This window comes from Meriones unguiculatus, chromosome 9, assembly GCF_030254825.1.
Source record: "Meriones unguiculatus strain TT.TT164.6M chromosome 9, Bangor_MerUng_6.1, whole genome shotgun sequence".
In the NCBI taxonomy this organism is placed as follows: Eukaryota; Metazoa; Chordata; class Mammalia; order Rodentia; family Muridae; genus Meriones; species Meriones unguiculatus.
The window spans coordinates 12,399,573-12,417,230 of record NC_083357.1 but is presented as its reverse complement, the minus strand read 5'-3'; the positions used below and the strand labels follow the sequence as shown (position 1 = coordinate 12,417,230).

The window sequence follows — 17,658 nt, the reverse complement described above, 5'->3', positions numbered from 1 at the left end:
CAAACAAGCAAACGCAACAAAGAACTGATGGAGAGATCCTCTGTGTCCTTTCCCCACTTCCATTCCAAAGTCTTACGACATCATAGCACAATGTCACACTGATAATGATGACATCACTTCAACCCAAACACAGACGGTTCCACACCTATGACCATTCCATAGGCCTCCAGATCCAGCCACATACACACACCTCTTTCTGTTGACCAGCAATGGAATCATATAGTATGTGACTATTTCAGGGTTGGCTTTTTCATTTGCAAAATTCCCTTGGACTTTATCAAGGTGTTGTGTGAACCAGTACAAATTCACACATACACACCCTGATTCCAAAATCCAAAGTGCCCCAAATGTTTCTGAGCACCATGATAACACCAAAGATAAAAAAAAATTACTTTTGATGTCATGATGTCATGTCACACAGATATTGGGTGTGATATGGTGATGCCTTTTATTCTAGCACTCAGGAGGCAGAGGCAGGCAGATCTCTGAATTTGAGGCCAGCCTAGATACAGAGCGAGTTTCAAGACAGCTACATAGCAAGGACTCTCAAAAGAAAAACAGAAATGAAAGACAATGGATGCTAGGTTGGGGTGTAGCAGTGGCAGAGGGCTTTCCTCCATGTATGAGACCCTGGGTAGAGTTGCCAGGACTGAAGTGATGGTGAGAACAAAACACAGGTCCTGTTAAAAAATGACCTTGAGTTATGTGCAAAAAGCGTATATGCTATGTAAATGAATTTTATACTGTCTACCCATGCTATTTCATTATATATGTGCAAGAATTCCAAAACCATCTGAAATCCAAAACAGTTCTGTCCCGTGAATTTTGGATCAAGTTTATTCAGCCTGTAATTCATTTGCGCAGTATCCCATGATGAGGATATAGCAATTCTATTTTTATATTTGTTTTGATTTAGTTAGAAACTGTTGGCAGGGCCACCTCTTGACAACAATGCCAGTACTACTGTTTTTTGACTGTGTCTTTGTTCGGGTTGCATGCACCGTGTTTAAGGTTAGGTGTGATTCCTGCCACCAGTTTGTATCTCTGCCATGGAGGAGGGTTAGGTTCCCAGCACCATTGGCTGGCCTTTCCTTGGCCCCCTTCCCTTCCCTTTCTACATGCTGGCCAGAGGGTGCCTGCACTGTGTCTTAACCTGGGCAGCTGTGAGTTGAGCCTCCCAGAGGCCCACTGGCAGGAAGGAGCAGGTCCTGCTCCTTTGTTTCTGTGGCAGAGAGTATGTGTGTGTGTGCTTGTGAACCGGGGTAGGCCCAGGCTGTGCTTAGGTCTGGGCCTGTAGGAGCCCTGAGTAGCATGTGAAGGCTTCTCTCTGGAGATGGTGAAGGTGAGGAATACCAGGCAGTACAGGGAGGTAACAGGTCTACCCAGCAGCCCTCATCATAAGTTAAGTGTTCCTCCTTCTTAGTGCCCAGCTAGAGGACAGAGACCATTCTGGGCTTGCCTGCCTGTTTGGTTCACTTCCAAGAGCCCACAGCCAAAGCAGCTCTGCCCAGTCCTAGCCCCACAGGCCAGGGAGCCTTCCTCCCTTTGCCCACTCTGCCCATTGGCCCCCTAACCAGGCCCCTACTTTATGCCTCTCCTCCGAGCAAGGCAGGGACTTCAGTCCCTCCATTTTGTCCCAGAAGTAAGTCTTTGAACCAAGTCTTTGAACTAAGTCTTTGCCCTATCTGACTTAAGCCGGCCCTCTAGAAAGTAATTCCCCAAAGGATGGCAACGCTTCCCCAACCAAACCAGTTCCCCACCCGTCCTTCTGTCCCAGCTTCAGGCAGGGAAATAGTGGACATGTTCCCTAACCCCTCTCTTTCTCCTTCTCTCTCTACCTGTCTCTCTGTCTCTGTTTCTGTCTCTCTTTCTCCCTGTCTCTGTCTCTGTGCCACAGGGAAAGGTTTGAAACGGAACGTAACAGCCCACGTTTTGCCAAGTTGCGCAACTGGCACCATGGCCTTTCAGCCCAAATCCTTAATGTTAAAAGCTAAAAGGCTGCTTGGATTCCCCCGAACCCTGGCAGGCTGGACCCCCGCCCTCCTCCCACACAGATCTGGCATGTGAGCCCCATGGTGATGCTTGATAATGAACAGCTGTGCTGGGGGCACCTCTGGTAGCCAACTGTAGCACCTCTGCTGTCTGCCCGTCCCAGAGTTGACAGCTGGGGCCCAGTGCCATGCACTCAGTACCTCCTACCTCTCCAACCCCCGAGCCAGTATGACCATCCCAACCCCCACAAGCAGAGCCTCTGTACAGCCCTTATGCAAACCCTTAGCTGTAGTCCAGAGAGGATATGACAGGGTTTGCTGGCCTAACACTCCCACACAATAAAAATACAGTGGCTGATGCTCATTCGCCCACCCTGCCCAGCACCCGGACCTACACTCACCAGAAACACATTGCCCGTAGATCAGGGTCCTGGGCGGGGGCACCCTTTTCTCTGTAGTTGTGTGCTGGCTTCGTAGTCCTTTCTCGTGTACATACAAGCATGCTTGTTTTGAAATAAAGAGGATTTGAAATGAACAAACCAAGCCCCAATCATGCTGTGCCTGTATGCGTGCCCTGCACCTCACCTTAGGAGGGCCTTCAGGGACAGTGTCTAGGACAGAGAGGACAAGTATGGCCAACAGATAGGCAAGGATAATGCCCAGCATGTAAGCCTCAGGGTAGCTCTGCTCACTGCTGCCATCCTACATGCCAGGCTAAGGATCCACACTGGGGCTCTGCGGGCAGTCTTTGCCTCTCACAGGGCAATGTGTCTGGGGGCTACCCCAGGACTGTGGCTTTTCCTTCTACACTCACCTATGACAGACAAGTGGAGTCATCTTCCCTCACCAACTGGCAATATGCAAAAGCCTCTCACCCAGGCTACTCTTACTCCTGTTCTGCATTGTCTGTGTGGTCTGAGAAGTTCTTCAGTGGGTACACCTAGACAATGGGACAGTTCACAGGGACACCAGGAGGTGGAGGTTGGGGGCTCATGAGAGGGAGATGGAAGGCAGAGATGGAAGGAGATGGAAGGAGAGTCATGGTGACATGAGTGTAGGGAAAGGTTTCCAGCTGACTCTTGTTCTTGGCCCCACTTGTGGCCTTGTGCTACTCTGGAGCATTTAGCCAAGCTCCTCAGCCTTGGCTGAAAAGCTCTAGTCCCCACCAGCAGGCTTGTGGTTTCAAAGCCAGCACTCCTCCCACCTGTCCAGCAAGCAGCCTGGTCTCTCACTTCATAGAATCATAGGCTGGGGACAATGGCATTTGGAAAATAAAGACGGTACAAAGGACCAACCCTCAGGATGCCCTCCATCCTCTGAGGCTGGATGGCTGGAACTTTGACCCCATTCCTGCTGTCTGAAAACACTCTTTCTTTCTGGCCAGCTCACCCGGAATGGCCAGCCAGGGACGCTGCTCACTTCTACCCACCCCTGAGATGCTCTCTCCAATCTTCTCTACCAGCCTGTTCCTCTTCACCTTCCACCCCTTCCTTCTTCTAACAGCCTCATGGCAGGGCCAAACAACCATCATCCTGGCTGGGGGATACACCTGGAAAAACAGAGAGATGTCTACCTTCATCTAGGCAAGCTTGAACACACCCATATTTGGACTGGTGACTTGCAAAGCCCAAGGGTAGATTGTACAGTAGGAGGTGGTCGGACACAAAGAGGCAGGAGTGGTCTCAGGCAGTGGGAAAGGACCCGAGGTGATCACTCCAAGCTGATAGATTCTCAGCCTCTGGTCATCAGCTCCAAGTGTGTCAGTGTTCTCTTGGGGTCCATTAGTTAAAGCTCTAAGATGTTCTTACTTGCTTTCTAGCCTCCTGGTGCCTCTTAGTAACCCCAGGCCCCCGTGAGCAGTATTTTGTATGGCTCCAGGCCAAGACCTCACATAAAGCCTTTAGTAAATAGGAGAGTTCTCCTCATTTAGCATCCTATGTCTGTGAGCAAGGATCCTGGCCACAGTGAATACTAACAGACTCAGAAAGGGACAATGTGACTGTAACCATAATGCAAGATTGATGGTGTAGACTCCAAAGGCAGGAGTCCCTCTAACTGGAAGAAGAGGTTAGTGTTCTTGATCCTTTTTTTTTTTTTTTTAATGTGCATTTGTGAAAGGGTGTCAGAGCCCTTAGAATTGGAATTACAGACAGTTGTGAGCTGCCATGTGGGTGCTGGAAATGAACCCAGATCCTTTGGAAGAGCAGACTGTGTTCTTAACCATGGAGCCATCTCTTCAGCTCCAGTGTTCTTGATCATACAGATAGGGGAGGCTGAGGGGCCATCTAATCTGAGGGCACAGAGATGATGAGGAGAAGAAAGGGATCACAAATGCCACTCTAATCATTTTGACCAGGATGGATGGAATGCCGAGGCGGTCATGAACAGCAGTGACGCAGGTATAGAGTTCCAGGCTATGGGATGTTGAATATATTTGGATGACAAAATGGAATGGGCATAGGTTGCAGGCCACTATTCCCCCTGCCGCTGACAGGCAATACTCACAAAGACCGCGGAGTAATGCGGGCCATGTTACAAAGTGACAGAGCTGAACTCCCTGAGCCATAGTCACCAGGATAAAAGACAGAATGTCGACCAGGTGGATGGCAGAGAAACAGTGCTACGACCAACACCTGAAAGGTGTTTCCCATCATTGAACCAACAGAAACCATTATACTTCACTGTCTTAGGTAACATAGGCACCATTGACAAATCCCCTTTCACAGTACCAGGACCAGTCATAGTATTAGCATCACCAACAGTTACACAACTTGAGTCCTGTAACCGCCAATCCCAAGATTTGACTCTTCCACTGGTACCTACCCTCTCTGTTCCAGACATACCACAGTCATCAACCACCACATCAACAAAACTCCATTTCCACCATTCAGAGTGATGGCGCAGGTCCACCTTGACACCTCCCAGACAGAGGAAAACATTAGTTGTAAGAGAGACTACAGCTAGACGGTGCTGCCTGGCCACACTCTCCCTCCGCAGCCATGAGCATCTGAGTCTGGTTTGCTTGGGTTTTAGTTTTACCTAGGTGTTTAAACTGTTTGGGAGTAGAACATGTGCATAGCATGTATGTAAAGCCCCGGGTTCTATCCCCAACACCAAAATTAAGGAAGGAAGGAAGGAAGGAAGGAAGGAAGGAAGGAAGGAAGGAAGGAAGAAGGAAAAAGAAAGAAGAATAGAAAAAGGGAATCTGAATCTATGACAAAGGCAGGAAGCAGGCTGGGGTGACCTCATGGGCACTCTCTTTAGGACTAAAGTCAAGGCTGTGTAAGTTCTCTGTGATGCTTGCTTGCTGGTGCCCGCTTTTTGGAATTTCTGGAGACTCACGGATCTTCGTGCAGAAACTGACCTGGAACAAGAACCCAAGATCCTTCAGGACAACTTTGATGTCCCTTCTCTCTCCAGACCCCGGCAGCTGCTTGTAGAGAGCGATCCTAGACAGGATGCGCTCAGTAAGAACTCGGAGTAGCGGACACATGTGCGGGCCCGTATGGCCCTGATAGTGATCTTTGTCTCACCCCTGTGGTCAATGGTAAACTTTTCTTTTCTTTTTGGGTTTTTCAAGACATGGTTTCTCTGTGCAGCCTTGGCTCTCCTGAATCTCCCTTTGTAGACCAGGCTGGCCTCAGACTTAAAGAGATCCACCTGCCTCTGCTTCCCAAGTGCTGGGATTAAAGGTGTTGCCACCATTGCCTGGCTCAGCAGTGAATTTTTCCAAGGCCTACATCCAGCTCCAAACTCATTGCCGGACATCCAGGGTTCATTTGGAACTATTGATAGGGAAGGATGCAGTTGGCTGGTCTGGTAGCATACTGCAACAAAGGGGACAGACAAAGCCAATGTCGTCTTTGCCCAGCCTAGACATTTCCATCACTCTTATCCTGTTCAGGGTCTTCAGTTTCTAATAGTTCACTGGAAATGTGGAATGACACCAGGGAGGGGCACAATGTTCTATGTCATCCTGAGCTTTCACATACTTGGCCGACCTGTAGGGAGGCCTCTAATAGCCCGATTAGCAGGGTTCAAGGTCTAGCGGTTCTCTGGGATAGCCACATAATCAACATGGCTTTCAGAAAGCAAGGTGTGTCAAAGAGGTTGGGTAAGGTGGCTTCATAGACGAGTCAAGGATAGCACAGCTGTAGGCCCACAAACCAGGCTATCCAAGGCCTCCTCTCTAACAACTAAGCCATGAAAGGCCTGGGCAGGGCATGGCTAACACCCTTGCCCATCCGAATGTGCTCTTCCCTGTGAAACAGCCAACACACAACTCTCACTACTTCTCCAGCTCTAATCCTTTCTTTCAGCTTTGAACCTTTTCCTTTCTTAATGGATGCAGATCAATTAGGAGATGCTTTGGTAAGCATCTGTGGCTTCCCTGCATTCCTATCTGGGACAGACAGAGGCATCTAACAACTTATTACTCCATGTGTGGTCTGCAGACCAGCCGCATCAGCATTACCAGGGAACTTGCCAGAAATTATGCTCAACCTCATTTCAAACTTAACAACTATAAGGCTCTGAGTGATATTTTCTGTTTGTTTTGTTTTAAGACAGAGTCTCGTAATATAGCCCAGATTGTCCTGGAATTTGCTGTATATGTAACCCAGGCCAGCCTCAAAACTCACAAAGCCTCCCAAATGCTGGGAAAACTGGTGTGTACCAGCAGTCTACCTAGCTATATGATGTTTCACCGGAGAGGCAGTGTCCCCCAACCTCAGGTTCCTCCTCTCAGATGAGACTCGTAAGGCTAATCATCCAGGGCAGTTGAAAGGATGAAAGGAAAAAAATGAGCTAACCCTGGCGCTGTGGAACTTTGGGATAGGAAAGTGCTGAGAAGTTTCTTATGTCCAGCAAGAATCTGCCCTTGACAAGAGCGTCTACTTGGCTGACCACAGGAAGAGCTTTCTTTCTTCCTCTGGGTAGGACACTGGGTAGGTTCAAACCAGAATGACCCTCAGTCATTTTGTTCTTATGGCTAACTTCTAGGACCCTGACTAGATGAACTTTGTTTCCATTTCCTCACTTATTAAGGAGGGTTGATTGTGCCCCGTCAGAGGACTGCCGTGAGACATTAAAAGCATAATGGCAGAAACAAAATAAGAAGTCAGTAAACATATGACTTGGGGCTAAGGGAGCCATTACAACATGTAGAAATTTCATTTGTTCTGTCATTATTGTTACAAATAGAAATGCCAATCAAAGATCTGGGAATGATCCTGGTATGGTGGTGGTACCTTCCTACGGTCCCAGTTAACTGGGAAGCTGAAGCAGGAGAATTACTTGAATACAAGTGTTACAAACCAACCTTTTAGGAAAGGAAGGAAAAGAGGAAGTGAGGGAGGGGAAGGAAAGGGTGTGTATTTCTCTGCTTTCTCGTGGTTTACGGCAGAGGGTGGGGGTGCAGTGAGTACTTGTTAGAGAAGCGGTGCACAGGAGCATTTCTGTGTATGTGTCTGGACGGTCAATGTCAGGTGCCTTCCTCAATCGCTGTCTGTTTTAGTGTTTGAGAAAGGGTCTCCCACTGAACCTGAAGACTGGCTGGCTGGCAAACCCTAGAGATTCTCTTGTCTTTATTTCCCCAGAGCTAGAATTACAAGCTGCTGTGCCTGACCTTTTATGCTTCTTATGTGGATGCTAGGGATCTGAATTCAAGACCATACTCATTCTCGAGCAGCAAGCACTTTTCTTGCTGAGACATCTTCCCAGCCCTATGACTGAATTTTCTTTCTCTGTCCCAGTCATAGGGAACAGAACGAATCCCATTAATCCAAACTCTGCTGTTCTGTCTTAGAGAAGTTCTGGGGACAGTCTGGGATTACAGGATAACCAGGCATTCTAAGGGCAGGCGTGTGGACACTGGGCTACCGGAACTAGCATATGCTGGCGCTGAGTATGTCCATCCTTCTTGATCACACTACTCCACACTAGCAGAGCAGCTGCTTCTCTGCTTCTGGTGGAAAGACCCTTTAGGTCTACGGTGCTTAGAACCATGTTCATGTCACTCTGGGCTGCCCGGTGACATGAGGACCTTCGAGTTCAGTAGGTTCTGCCTGTCCCCTCCCCATAGGTCCTGCCACTCCCCGTTGTATGCCATCAAAAGAGGCACAGATTTCTGATTCTCTGAACCATCCTCAACCACATTGCCCCCTTTTGGCCCAGGTAGCCTTGGTCTGCTTTCCGTGGTAGCTTCTGTCCATCTTCAGTCAGCTGTACTGTCAGTGCCCTGTGCTAAAACCCGTTCTCATGGCTTTTTTTTTTTTTTTTTTTTTTTTTTTTGGCTAGAGCACCCCTTCCCAGAGGTAATATATGCCCTTGACTGAATGTACAAGCAGTAATGGAAAGGGAAAAGGCAAACAAGATAGGAGAGGGACCTGGTTGATAACTAAATGTGCTTTTCCACCGCATTGTAGTTTGCTGAGAAAGAAAAACCAGGAAGTACAGAAAAACTGAGGGTAAACATCCTCCAAGATTTACGTTGCCCAGCTCCTCTCTTAGGTCTAATCATGCTCTCCTGGGATTCCAGAGGAGCTCTTTCCCGGCACCTGGAGATGTGCCTCCCACGCACACCTGCATTCTGCTCTGTATGAAGAAGCGATAATGCTCTCCACCCACTCCCTCTCACCCCACACTATGTAGAGGGCCTCCCCAGACCTGGGCCCCTGTGACCTGTTGTCTTTTTGATCCCGCCTCATCAGCACCCCTATTGAGCATGCTCCAGTGTGCACCAGCCAAGCCACTTCCCCGCTGCTGCCTGCTTCTGCCCAGCCGCCTGCTGCTGCCTCTCCCATTGCAGCCTCGCCAACCTTGGCCACAACTGCTGCTGCCCATGCTGCCACTGCCTCTGCTGCAGGCCCTGCCTCAAGCCCTGTGGAGAATCCGAGGTAACTGGCCCACAGATGTCAGACCTGATGCTGGGAAAAGGGGGCAAGAAAGGACCCAGCCTGAGCCTATTTGTGGGCAGCTAGATCCAAATAGTTCCTTGATGTTTTCCAAGGAAAACAAGGTTGGTACTGCTTGGTGCAGAATGTGAAGGAGAAGCTGGGATGCATTTTGTGGGGTACACCAACCATGACTGACCTGAGAGTCTTCTTCTCTCAGCAAGGTAACGAAAAGGAAGCATTCACCCTCATGGGGGTGTCCTGAGGCGATCAACCACTGTTGATGGGCAGGCTGGACATGGAGGCCTGGAGCTTGTAGCTGGGGTTTGCCTGTCAGTGAGAAGCAGAGTTGGGGCTGGACACTCATAGGCTTCCACACACGACACCTTCCCTTTCCCTTTACAAATAGGAAGGTTTCCACCTTGTCCACAACAGGAACATTTCTCACTTTCCACCAGAGTGCCTGATCTATGAAGGAAGAAAGACCCTAATGAGAAGAGGGTCTGGCACAGGAAGAGGGGAGGCTGTTTGCTTAAGCCTGCCCTACGAAAATGGGACAGAACCACCCTGGAAGCCAGGACCAGGCTCACCCCCAGGGATCAAGTTGGGCTGGGCTTGGGACCGCATGGGATTCTGGGAAGCTACCTGAGGCTGCACAAAACAGTTAAAATAAGTACTCTGATTTCCTATGTCTCAGCCTGCCTTCCTGGATACCCACCACAACAGAGGCCAAAGGATGGGGCCATGCAGGGAGGATGAAGAGGGAGGCTGGGTGGCTCACTCCAGCTGCCACAACAGCAAGGTTGGCCCTGTTGTCTTTCCAGGCTTCCAAGAATGGTCCAGTTGTTGTTTCCAGCCAGGACCCAGATTTCCCCAGGGAAAACAAGCCTTGTAGGGTCAGGGTGCATAGGGTCATGGTAATTTTCATTACCTTGCCAAGAGCAGAAGATGATTCTGCAGGGCACGGGGCTACAGTAGAAGGGGTCAGAGGGTACACTCTCAACACAGATAACCCCCTTCCTTGCACACGGCCTCAAAAGGAGCTGAGCTAGAGTTGCTCATTGACCATCCACCTTGGTCCTTCACCAGATGTCTTCAGCTCTGTTTCCTGTCCCCATGCCAATCCAGGATGCTGGTACCCCCCAGTGGTGGGAAAGTCTGGCCCTGACACACTGGCCCATAGCCTCATCCAGCCACAGCAAAAGCCGGGCACCCTTTGCACTCCATGTCCTCCTCTCCACCAGTGTGCTTACTCCTCTGGCCTTAGCACAGGGATCTAGCCACAGAAGGGCAGGGGAAGCCTTAACTATAAACGCAGTATGATGCTGAGGTAAGGATACACAGCCCCCAGGTCAGTTGCTGGCTCTGAAGATTACTTAACCTTGATTGGGACAGTCTCCAGGCTCCCTGGGTCCACTCAGGTTACTGATGAGAGGTTGTCATCCCAGGGCTATCCCTTCCAGAGACCCAGACAAGAAGGCAATTCTTCACCCTACTGCTTGGCCCAGCAGGTCCAGTGGGCCCATGGGAAGAGGTAGAAAACAAAACAAAACAACAACAAAACACAGGATGCCAAAGGCTGGGAGTATATTTCTAGAGGTTCATTTCTGTAGTAGCCCACTAATGACCCATTTGCTGGGTGTGGTCAAAGGTCTCCCTTGGGACGAACAATGTGTAGAAAGATAAAGACAGTCATTAGTTTGACATGAAGAAATGGTTTTAACAAACATACGAGGTTGGGAAACACTGCACCAGGTAAGATTAAACGAGCTGCTAGACTCTGGAAGTTCCTGGAGCCTTCATCTCCCCTAAGAAAGAGGCCACATCCAGCATTTCCTGAAGGCAAAGAACTGGGACACTTTTGTACATGTCTTTGCTACCATTGTCCCTGAGCCACATGTGGGAAGACACTGCTTGCTCTAGGATCCTGACGGCTGAGCCACTAGAAGGAAGCAATGGAAATTGTCAAAGAAGCAGAGTGGGTTTGCCGGGAGCTGCTGGGGCCTCCTGGCTTCTTCCCATAAATGTTGTCAGAACGTTTTACTTATTTATTTATTATTTGCTCAAAAAGCACGAGACTAGTTGCTTCCTCCAGCAGCATCACAAAGGAATAAGATAAGGAGACCAGATGGCCAGAGGGATCCCGGAAAGGTTTGGAGTAGCTGTGACCATTTCTGTCTCCTTTTTCTCTCCCCTCTGCCTCGGTCCATAGTCCTTCTGCTATAATTCCTTTTGCGAATGAAGGCTTTCCATGCGTTCTTTTATCTGGCTGGTACCTTCCCTTCCTCTTTCTCAAGGTGGCAGCACTAGGCACAGGGAGTAGCTTCCTTGCCTCTAAGACCCTTTGGCTTCTTTGTAGATTCTGGAACCAATCCAGTGGGTGTTTCTGTCATAGTCCTGCCTAGAGATCAGACAGCAAGCCTGCAATGGCTTTAGATACCAGAGCCCAGTGGACCGTTTTGGTTATAACTCTTCTGCTTTGGTTCCAGGCCACAGGCCTCTGCCTACAGTCCTGCAGCAGCTACTTCTCCAGCACCCTCTGCCCATACAAGCTACAGTGAGGGTCCAGCTGCCCCTGCACCCAAGCCTCGGGTTGTAACCACGGCCAGCATCCGGCCTTCTGTCTACCAGCCAGGTGAGAGCTGGGGGTGGGAGGGTGGGGGCAGGGGCTCAAAGAGTCATCTGTTTCAGGACAAGACCCTGAAGTGAAGGAGGCTTAATTCTCCCTCCCCTGGTTGTAGGGTAGAGTCCTATGGAGCCCCCAAGCCTGTGTTTGACCAGGCAGGGATGGAGCCATATATCCTCTAGGAAAGGGATAGTCACACCTGCATGTTCAGAACAAGTTGAGAGAAAAGAGGGCTGGGGGTGGAGGAAGGTGGACAGCAGTAAAAAGCTGTTTCTTTAAGAATCTGGGTTGACCTCAAACTGGAGGACAAGAAACCATAACAAAAACGCCCCAGGCTTTATGCTGCTTACTGTGTGTCACTTTGTCCTTTTGAGCAAGCTGCTCAACCAGTCTAGTATGTGGCTTCCTCAGGTGACAGAATAGCTAGGGCACAGGTGACATAGCAGTAGAGAGTCGGCCGAGTGGACCCAAGGCAGAACTCACTGGTTGCAGTTTGTCTCTGTCCTGCCAATCAGTGCCTAGGGTTTTCCTGTAGGGATGAGAGGCAGCCTTATGTTCCTAATCTAGGCAAAGTTGGATATCTTCCTCAGAGCCCAAGGTAGTTCTCAGGCCAGTGCACATCGTCCCACTTTCCCATCAACCATTGCTCCAAGAACAGAGGGCTCTCAGGCAGGTGTTTTTCCAGGTTAGAGGAAGATCCCATGTATTCTGGCTATGCCTATAGGAAGGCCCTTGACATCCAAGCCCCGATCGTTATTATCTTTTCTTCCTCTTGGGTTCTGACTCTGAACTTTAGGAGGGCAGAGTTGTGGCAGATTTTCTCCTTTGTATGTGCCTGACTTGAGCTTGCCTTGAGGTTTAATTTTCAACAGTGGGTGAAGAAAACAAACAAACAAACAAACAAACAAAAAAACAGGCTAGAGGTGTAACCTGGTGGTAGAGTGTGTGCCTAGCATGTGTGAGGTCCCAGGGTTCACACACACACACACACACACACACACACGCACGCACATGAACACAAGCACACCAGGCAGGCAGGCCGGGAACGCATCATAGAGTAACAGGGAAAGGCAGTGAGTTTGTGTTCTGTACTCTAGCAACTGTGCATACACAGGAAATGAGCCTAAAGTATTCTTATAATGACCCCTGGGTGTTCATTACGTGGGTTGATAAAATAGAACTTTAGGTGGGCATATACTTTCCACTAAAACACAGTTATTGTCATCTTGAATTTATAGAAAGCAATAATGATTTTGCATTTACTGTTATAATACAAATGTTTTTCTACTCTCTAAATTACTACACACTGTATAATACCATACACACATACAATTTGTTTTGCTTTTGAGACAGTCTCTCTGCATAGTCCTGGCTGTCCTGGAACTAGGTATGTAGATCAGGTTGGCCTCCTCGAACTCACAGAGATTCTCCTACCTCTGCCTCCCCGTTGCTGGGATTAAAGGCATGTGCCACTATGCTTCCCCTTACAATGCAAATATTAATAGATTGTTTGTTGGCAGAGTGGCTGGGGTAGCCCAGGTTGTTGATCTTCCTGCCTGGACCTCCCAAGTACTGGGATTACACACATGCTACCACACCCAGTTTTTAATAGACCTTTTAAAGAGTAGTTTTCAGTTCACAGCAAAATTGAATGAAACGTGTTATTTCCCAAATATCCCAACCTCACCCTGTGCACACATTCCTCCACTTTTCCAGTGCACAAACAATTCATGGTAAAGTGATGAAGGGTGTAAGTTACAGGTTTGTTTAAGAAAAGAAAATGTGTTATTTTAATGGGGAGGGACTTGTGTCCTCCAAGTGTGAACTGGTCACAGTTGTATGTGCTATTCTTTACCCCAAGAACCAGCTGGATCCAAAGCATATCCTGTTAGAGCATGAGTGAGACCCTAGGAAGCTTTTCTCTGGAGGCCTTGCTTGGGGAAGCACACACTTTTTGAGTGGGCAGAATCAGTCCCCTGCCTTATAAAGCTCACCGATGGTCGTATTGAGTGTGGACAGGGAACTTTTTAACTTGGGTGGCAAACTACCACATCTCTCAGACCTGAACTTTCTCCTTTGAATCAGGTAGGGGTCTATGCATGCTTACTGTTCTGCAGACAAAATGACATCTCTAGCTTCATGCTATCTCTATCACTCCTGGGCCAAGGAAAGGCAGTTCTGAGGTCAAAACTCCATAGGCTTGAAGTGGCATTTTGGAAGGGGTTGGGTACAAATCTCCTATGTAGGAGACAGAATGGCCGCCCCGTGCAGACAGGAGACACAGGAAGAAGTCTGCAGAAGGGGGTTGGAGTAGTGTCAGGTGCAGGTGGGGCCTTGTGCGGACACAAAGAAGACCTTTCTCCGAGCAGCTCTGCCAGGCCCTTCCGGCACCCTCCGCGGCCTGTCCTCCGCAGGCCCGCCAGGGGGCGGCCGTGCCCTCCGGCGGCTTGCTCGGGTCCAGGCGGCCGGGACGTGCAGGAGCCCAGGCCTCCGCGCGGTTCCCAAGCTGTGCAGACGTTAACTCATTCCTGCCCGGAGCAGAGGAGAGGCCCGCCTCCACCCTTTCTTCTCCGGGGAGGTGCCGACGGCCTCCGGGGGCGGCTGGCAGGCTGCCAGGACGGCCGGGAGCGCGGTCCCGCGCCCCTCCGCACTGCTGGGCTGAGGGGACCCGGGTGCCGCCGAGCACGCGCGGCCCGTTCGCGGCCAGTCCCCGGCCGCAGCTTCCGGCGGCCCGAGGCCGGGCGGCGTTCGGGATCTTATCTTTGGCGCCCGGACTGGGCGTCCGCTCCCCAGAACACCTGGGGCCCGGGCCGGCCTAGCCAGTGGGCGGAGGACACCGTGGGCCCGGGGATGGCCACGTCGGCCTGCGGGCCGGGCGGCGACCGGGGCGCCCGCTGAGGGCTCAGCCCCGGCCGGAGTGACTCAGATCGCCTCGGTTAATTACACAGTCCCCGGGCCGCCGAGTGCGATAGGAGCCTTTTGAACGTGCCAATTAGGGATGAAATATCACCTTCTAATTTGAACCGGTTTAATTCCGTCACATAGAAATAGCAACAGCTCGGGGCTCCGAGATGGGATCTCAGGTCTCCCTTGGCATTCGGATGGGTGGAGGGGCGAGGCTGGCCGGAACTGAGGGGAGAGGGGGGCCATGCTCCCTGCATATCACCCTCCCATCCCTTTTCCCGGCGATTTACCCGGGCGAATCGCTCCAAGGGAAAAGGCAGGCGCCGGATCCGGGATTCCAGCCTTCCTCTCCGAGGCCTTGCGCTGGGGTTTGGAAACCGATGTCAGTTCAGGAAGGCCTCGGATGGGAGGAAGAGAAGGTCCGCCCTGTAGAGAGAAGGGCTGGAGAGGGAGGCAGTGAGGTGAGCGAAGGCCGGGGTTGCTGGGAAGGGGCGTGCTGGAGCCTGTTTCTGCTTTCGGAGCGGTTTAGAAGGTTCTGGAGCGAGTGGGGTGCGTTTCAGGCAGGAAGCTTCCAAGCTGCCGGCTGACCTTGAGTGGCCGCTTGAGGTCTCCAAGTTGTCTGCAAAGTTGACGCTCAACTACTCGGCCTTCTTGAAGACTTGCTACACAAACTCCGTGCAACCGTGTGGAAGCCAGCAGCACCTGGTAGCCACTGTTTCAAAGAAAGCAGACATGCAAGAGGCACGTTTTTACATTTTGAAAAAGTAAAAGTGGGCTAAATTGATTTAAATACATTTTTATTTAGTTCAGCATATGAAATTTTCAGAGAATTTTGTGTTTTGTTCGAGACAGGGTTTCCCAACTTACTCTGTTGACTAGGCTGGCCTCGAACTCACAGATCCACAAGCTTCTGCCTCTCTAGTGTTAGAGATTAAAGGTGTGCCTCACCGCACCGGCTTTTTACAAATTTGTTTTTTAATATTTTATTTTATGTGCATTGGTGTTTTGCCTGCACGTGAGGATGTCAGATCTCCTGGAACTGGAGGTACAGACAGTTGTGAGCTGCCATGTAGGTATCAGGAATTGAACCTGGATCCTCCAGAAGAGCAGTTAGTGCTCTTAACCCACTGGGTCATCTCTCCAGACCCATCTTTGCAGCCTCCATTCCCCCCCCTTTAATTGTATGTATGTGTGTGTGTGTGTGTGTGTGTGTGTGTCCGAGTGTGGGTATGTGCACTTGAGCACAGGTGCCTACACAGGCCTGAAGAAGGTATGAAATCCCCTGAAGCTTGAGTTTAAGGCAGTTAGGAGCTATGAGTCATGAGTTTTGGGAACCCAACTCCACTCTTCTACAAAAGCAATACATGCTCTTAAGCACTAGGACATCTTTCTAGACACAGCTCAGTATTTAAAAAAAAAAAAAAAAAAGGCCCAGAGCTGGACACTTTTCAGGTATGTGCTGGCTACCTGAGAAGCTGAGGCAGGAAGGTCACTTGAGGCCAGCTTGGAAACATATAGAGACCTGGCTCAAAAACCAACCAACAAGAGGCTGAAGAGGTAGGCCAGTGGTTAAGCACACTAGCTGCTCTTCCATAGAACCCACAACCAACTGTATTGTATTCCAGTCCCAGATGACCCAGCACCCTCTTTTGGCTTCCCCAGGTACCAGGCATGCAAGTGGCACATACATGCAGGCAAACATCTTATTAAATTTAAAAATAAACAGTTTTAATCTTATATTGATTATATTACTGAGAAATTATGGTTTTTATTAAGTCTTCAAATTTTTACACTTAATGGCACATCTCAATTTGGACTAACTACATTTCAGGGGCTTATCACATAAGGCCATGCTTTGGACGTCACCAGGTTTTTGTTCATAATCCCTTTTAGAGCTAGGTGTGCAGGCACACATTTGTAATCCAGCACTCAAAAGGCTGAAACACAAGGATCACTGAATTTCTGAGGCTAGCCTGGAATACGTAGTGGCTTCCAGGCCAGCCTGGGCTACATGTCAAACAAACAAACAAACAGCTTGGCTGGATGAGATTATGCTTGCTTGCCTTTAATCCCAGTACTCGGGAGGCAGAGGCAGGTGGATCTCTGAGTTCCAGCCTGATCTACAGAGTGAGTTCAAGGGCTACACAGAGATATCCTGTCTCCAAAAAACAAAAACCCAGCTCATCATCACTTTTAGCAGAGAACTATGGTTTATAAAACAAGGAAGAAGGAAGGACAGAAGAAATGAAGAGCAAGGAGAAAGGAAGACAAAGCTTACATAGAACCCCAAAGCTTACAACAGGGGGATGAACTGCTTTGAAGTTCTGTGGGATTACCTCTTCCTACTCTCCTCCTCTAACAGTACCCTGAAAGTCACCCTTGTCCCTAGCATTTTGAGACTCTATGCACAGTAGGACGCAAGGTAAAACTGTTGAGGTGGGTGACAATACGTTAAGTTTGGGACTAGCTTTATAAACTGCATGTGCCATGTCACTCCTGTAGGTTCCCACCACACCCCGTGAGGTAGGCAGGGCATCGTTCATTCCATCACCAAAAAATAGGCTCAATTCCTGGCAATGTGACTTCAGAAAATCCCACCTCCCACCTCACGACCATCCTACAGAACACCTGCTCAGGGCTTTCCACATGACTAGAAGGCCATGAGATGAGCTTGATAGTACATTCCAACTTTGTAATCCAGATGCTACTGTGCTTGCCATTCTCAGTCTCTCTTTTTCTCTCTACCCCTTCTCTCTTTCTCACAGACACACACATACATGCACACACTGTATCAGGTACTAAATTAAGCACTTACATTTCTGAATTGGAAGAATTCCCTAATTCTTATAATTCTAATACCATTTTTAGAGGAAGAACCTGTCCCAGATAGGTGAATGAATTTACTTACCCAAGGAAACACAGCTAGGAAGCTGTAGGATTAGAATGTGAAACTGGGGCTCTTCTGAGGGAGGGTTCTAGGGATGGAGCCCAGTCTCAAAAATGCTAGGCAATTACTCTAACCTCTTGAGTCCCAAGCCTCAAACTAGAGCTTTTGATGGCCATGTTTCTCTCTAGGGCATGGGTCTCCTCTAAGTATTAAAAGTGACTTCTTGATGACGTTATACACTGATGGGAATTGAGTTTGTTTCTTAGAGCATCAGCTTGGAGTCTAGGCATGTGCAGACTCTTGTTCTGCTGCCTCCTCTGAGCTCTCGTGCCCTCCAGTGTAAAAGGGAATTAATGC

At 49.5% G+C, this 17,658-nt stretch overlaps 1 protein-coding gene across 8 annotated transcripts in view; it reads left to right on the top strand.

The window, feature by feature from the left end:
- The window catches only part of Ldb3 (LIM domain binding 3), a 62,023-nt gene that overhangs the window by 26,834 nt on the left and 17,531 nt on the right, over positions 1-17,658 (top strand). For 3 of the 8 annotated variants that reach the window (XM_060390899.1, XM_060390897.1, XM_060390896.1), the window contains 2 exons: positions 8,702-8,887; positions 11,374-11,519. In XM_060390899.1, coding sequence (XP_060246882.1) covers positions 8,702-8,887; positions 11,374-11,519 — 332 coding nt within the window. Of the gene's footprint in view, positions 1-1,897; positions 2,542-8,701; positions 8,888-11,373; positions 11,520-17,658 lie in introns of those variants that run through there. The other 5 variants (XM_060390900.1, XM_060390898.1, XM_060390903.1 and 2 more) reach the window with 3 other exon arrangements.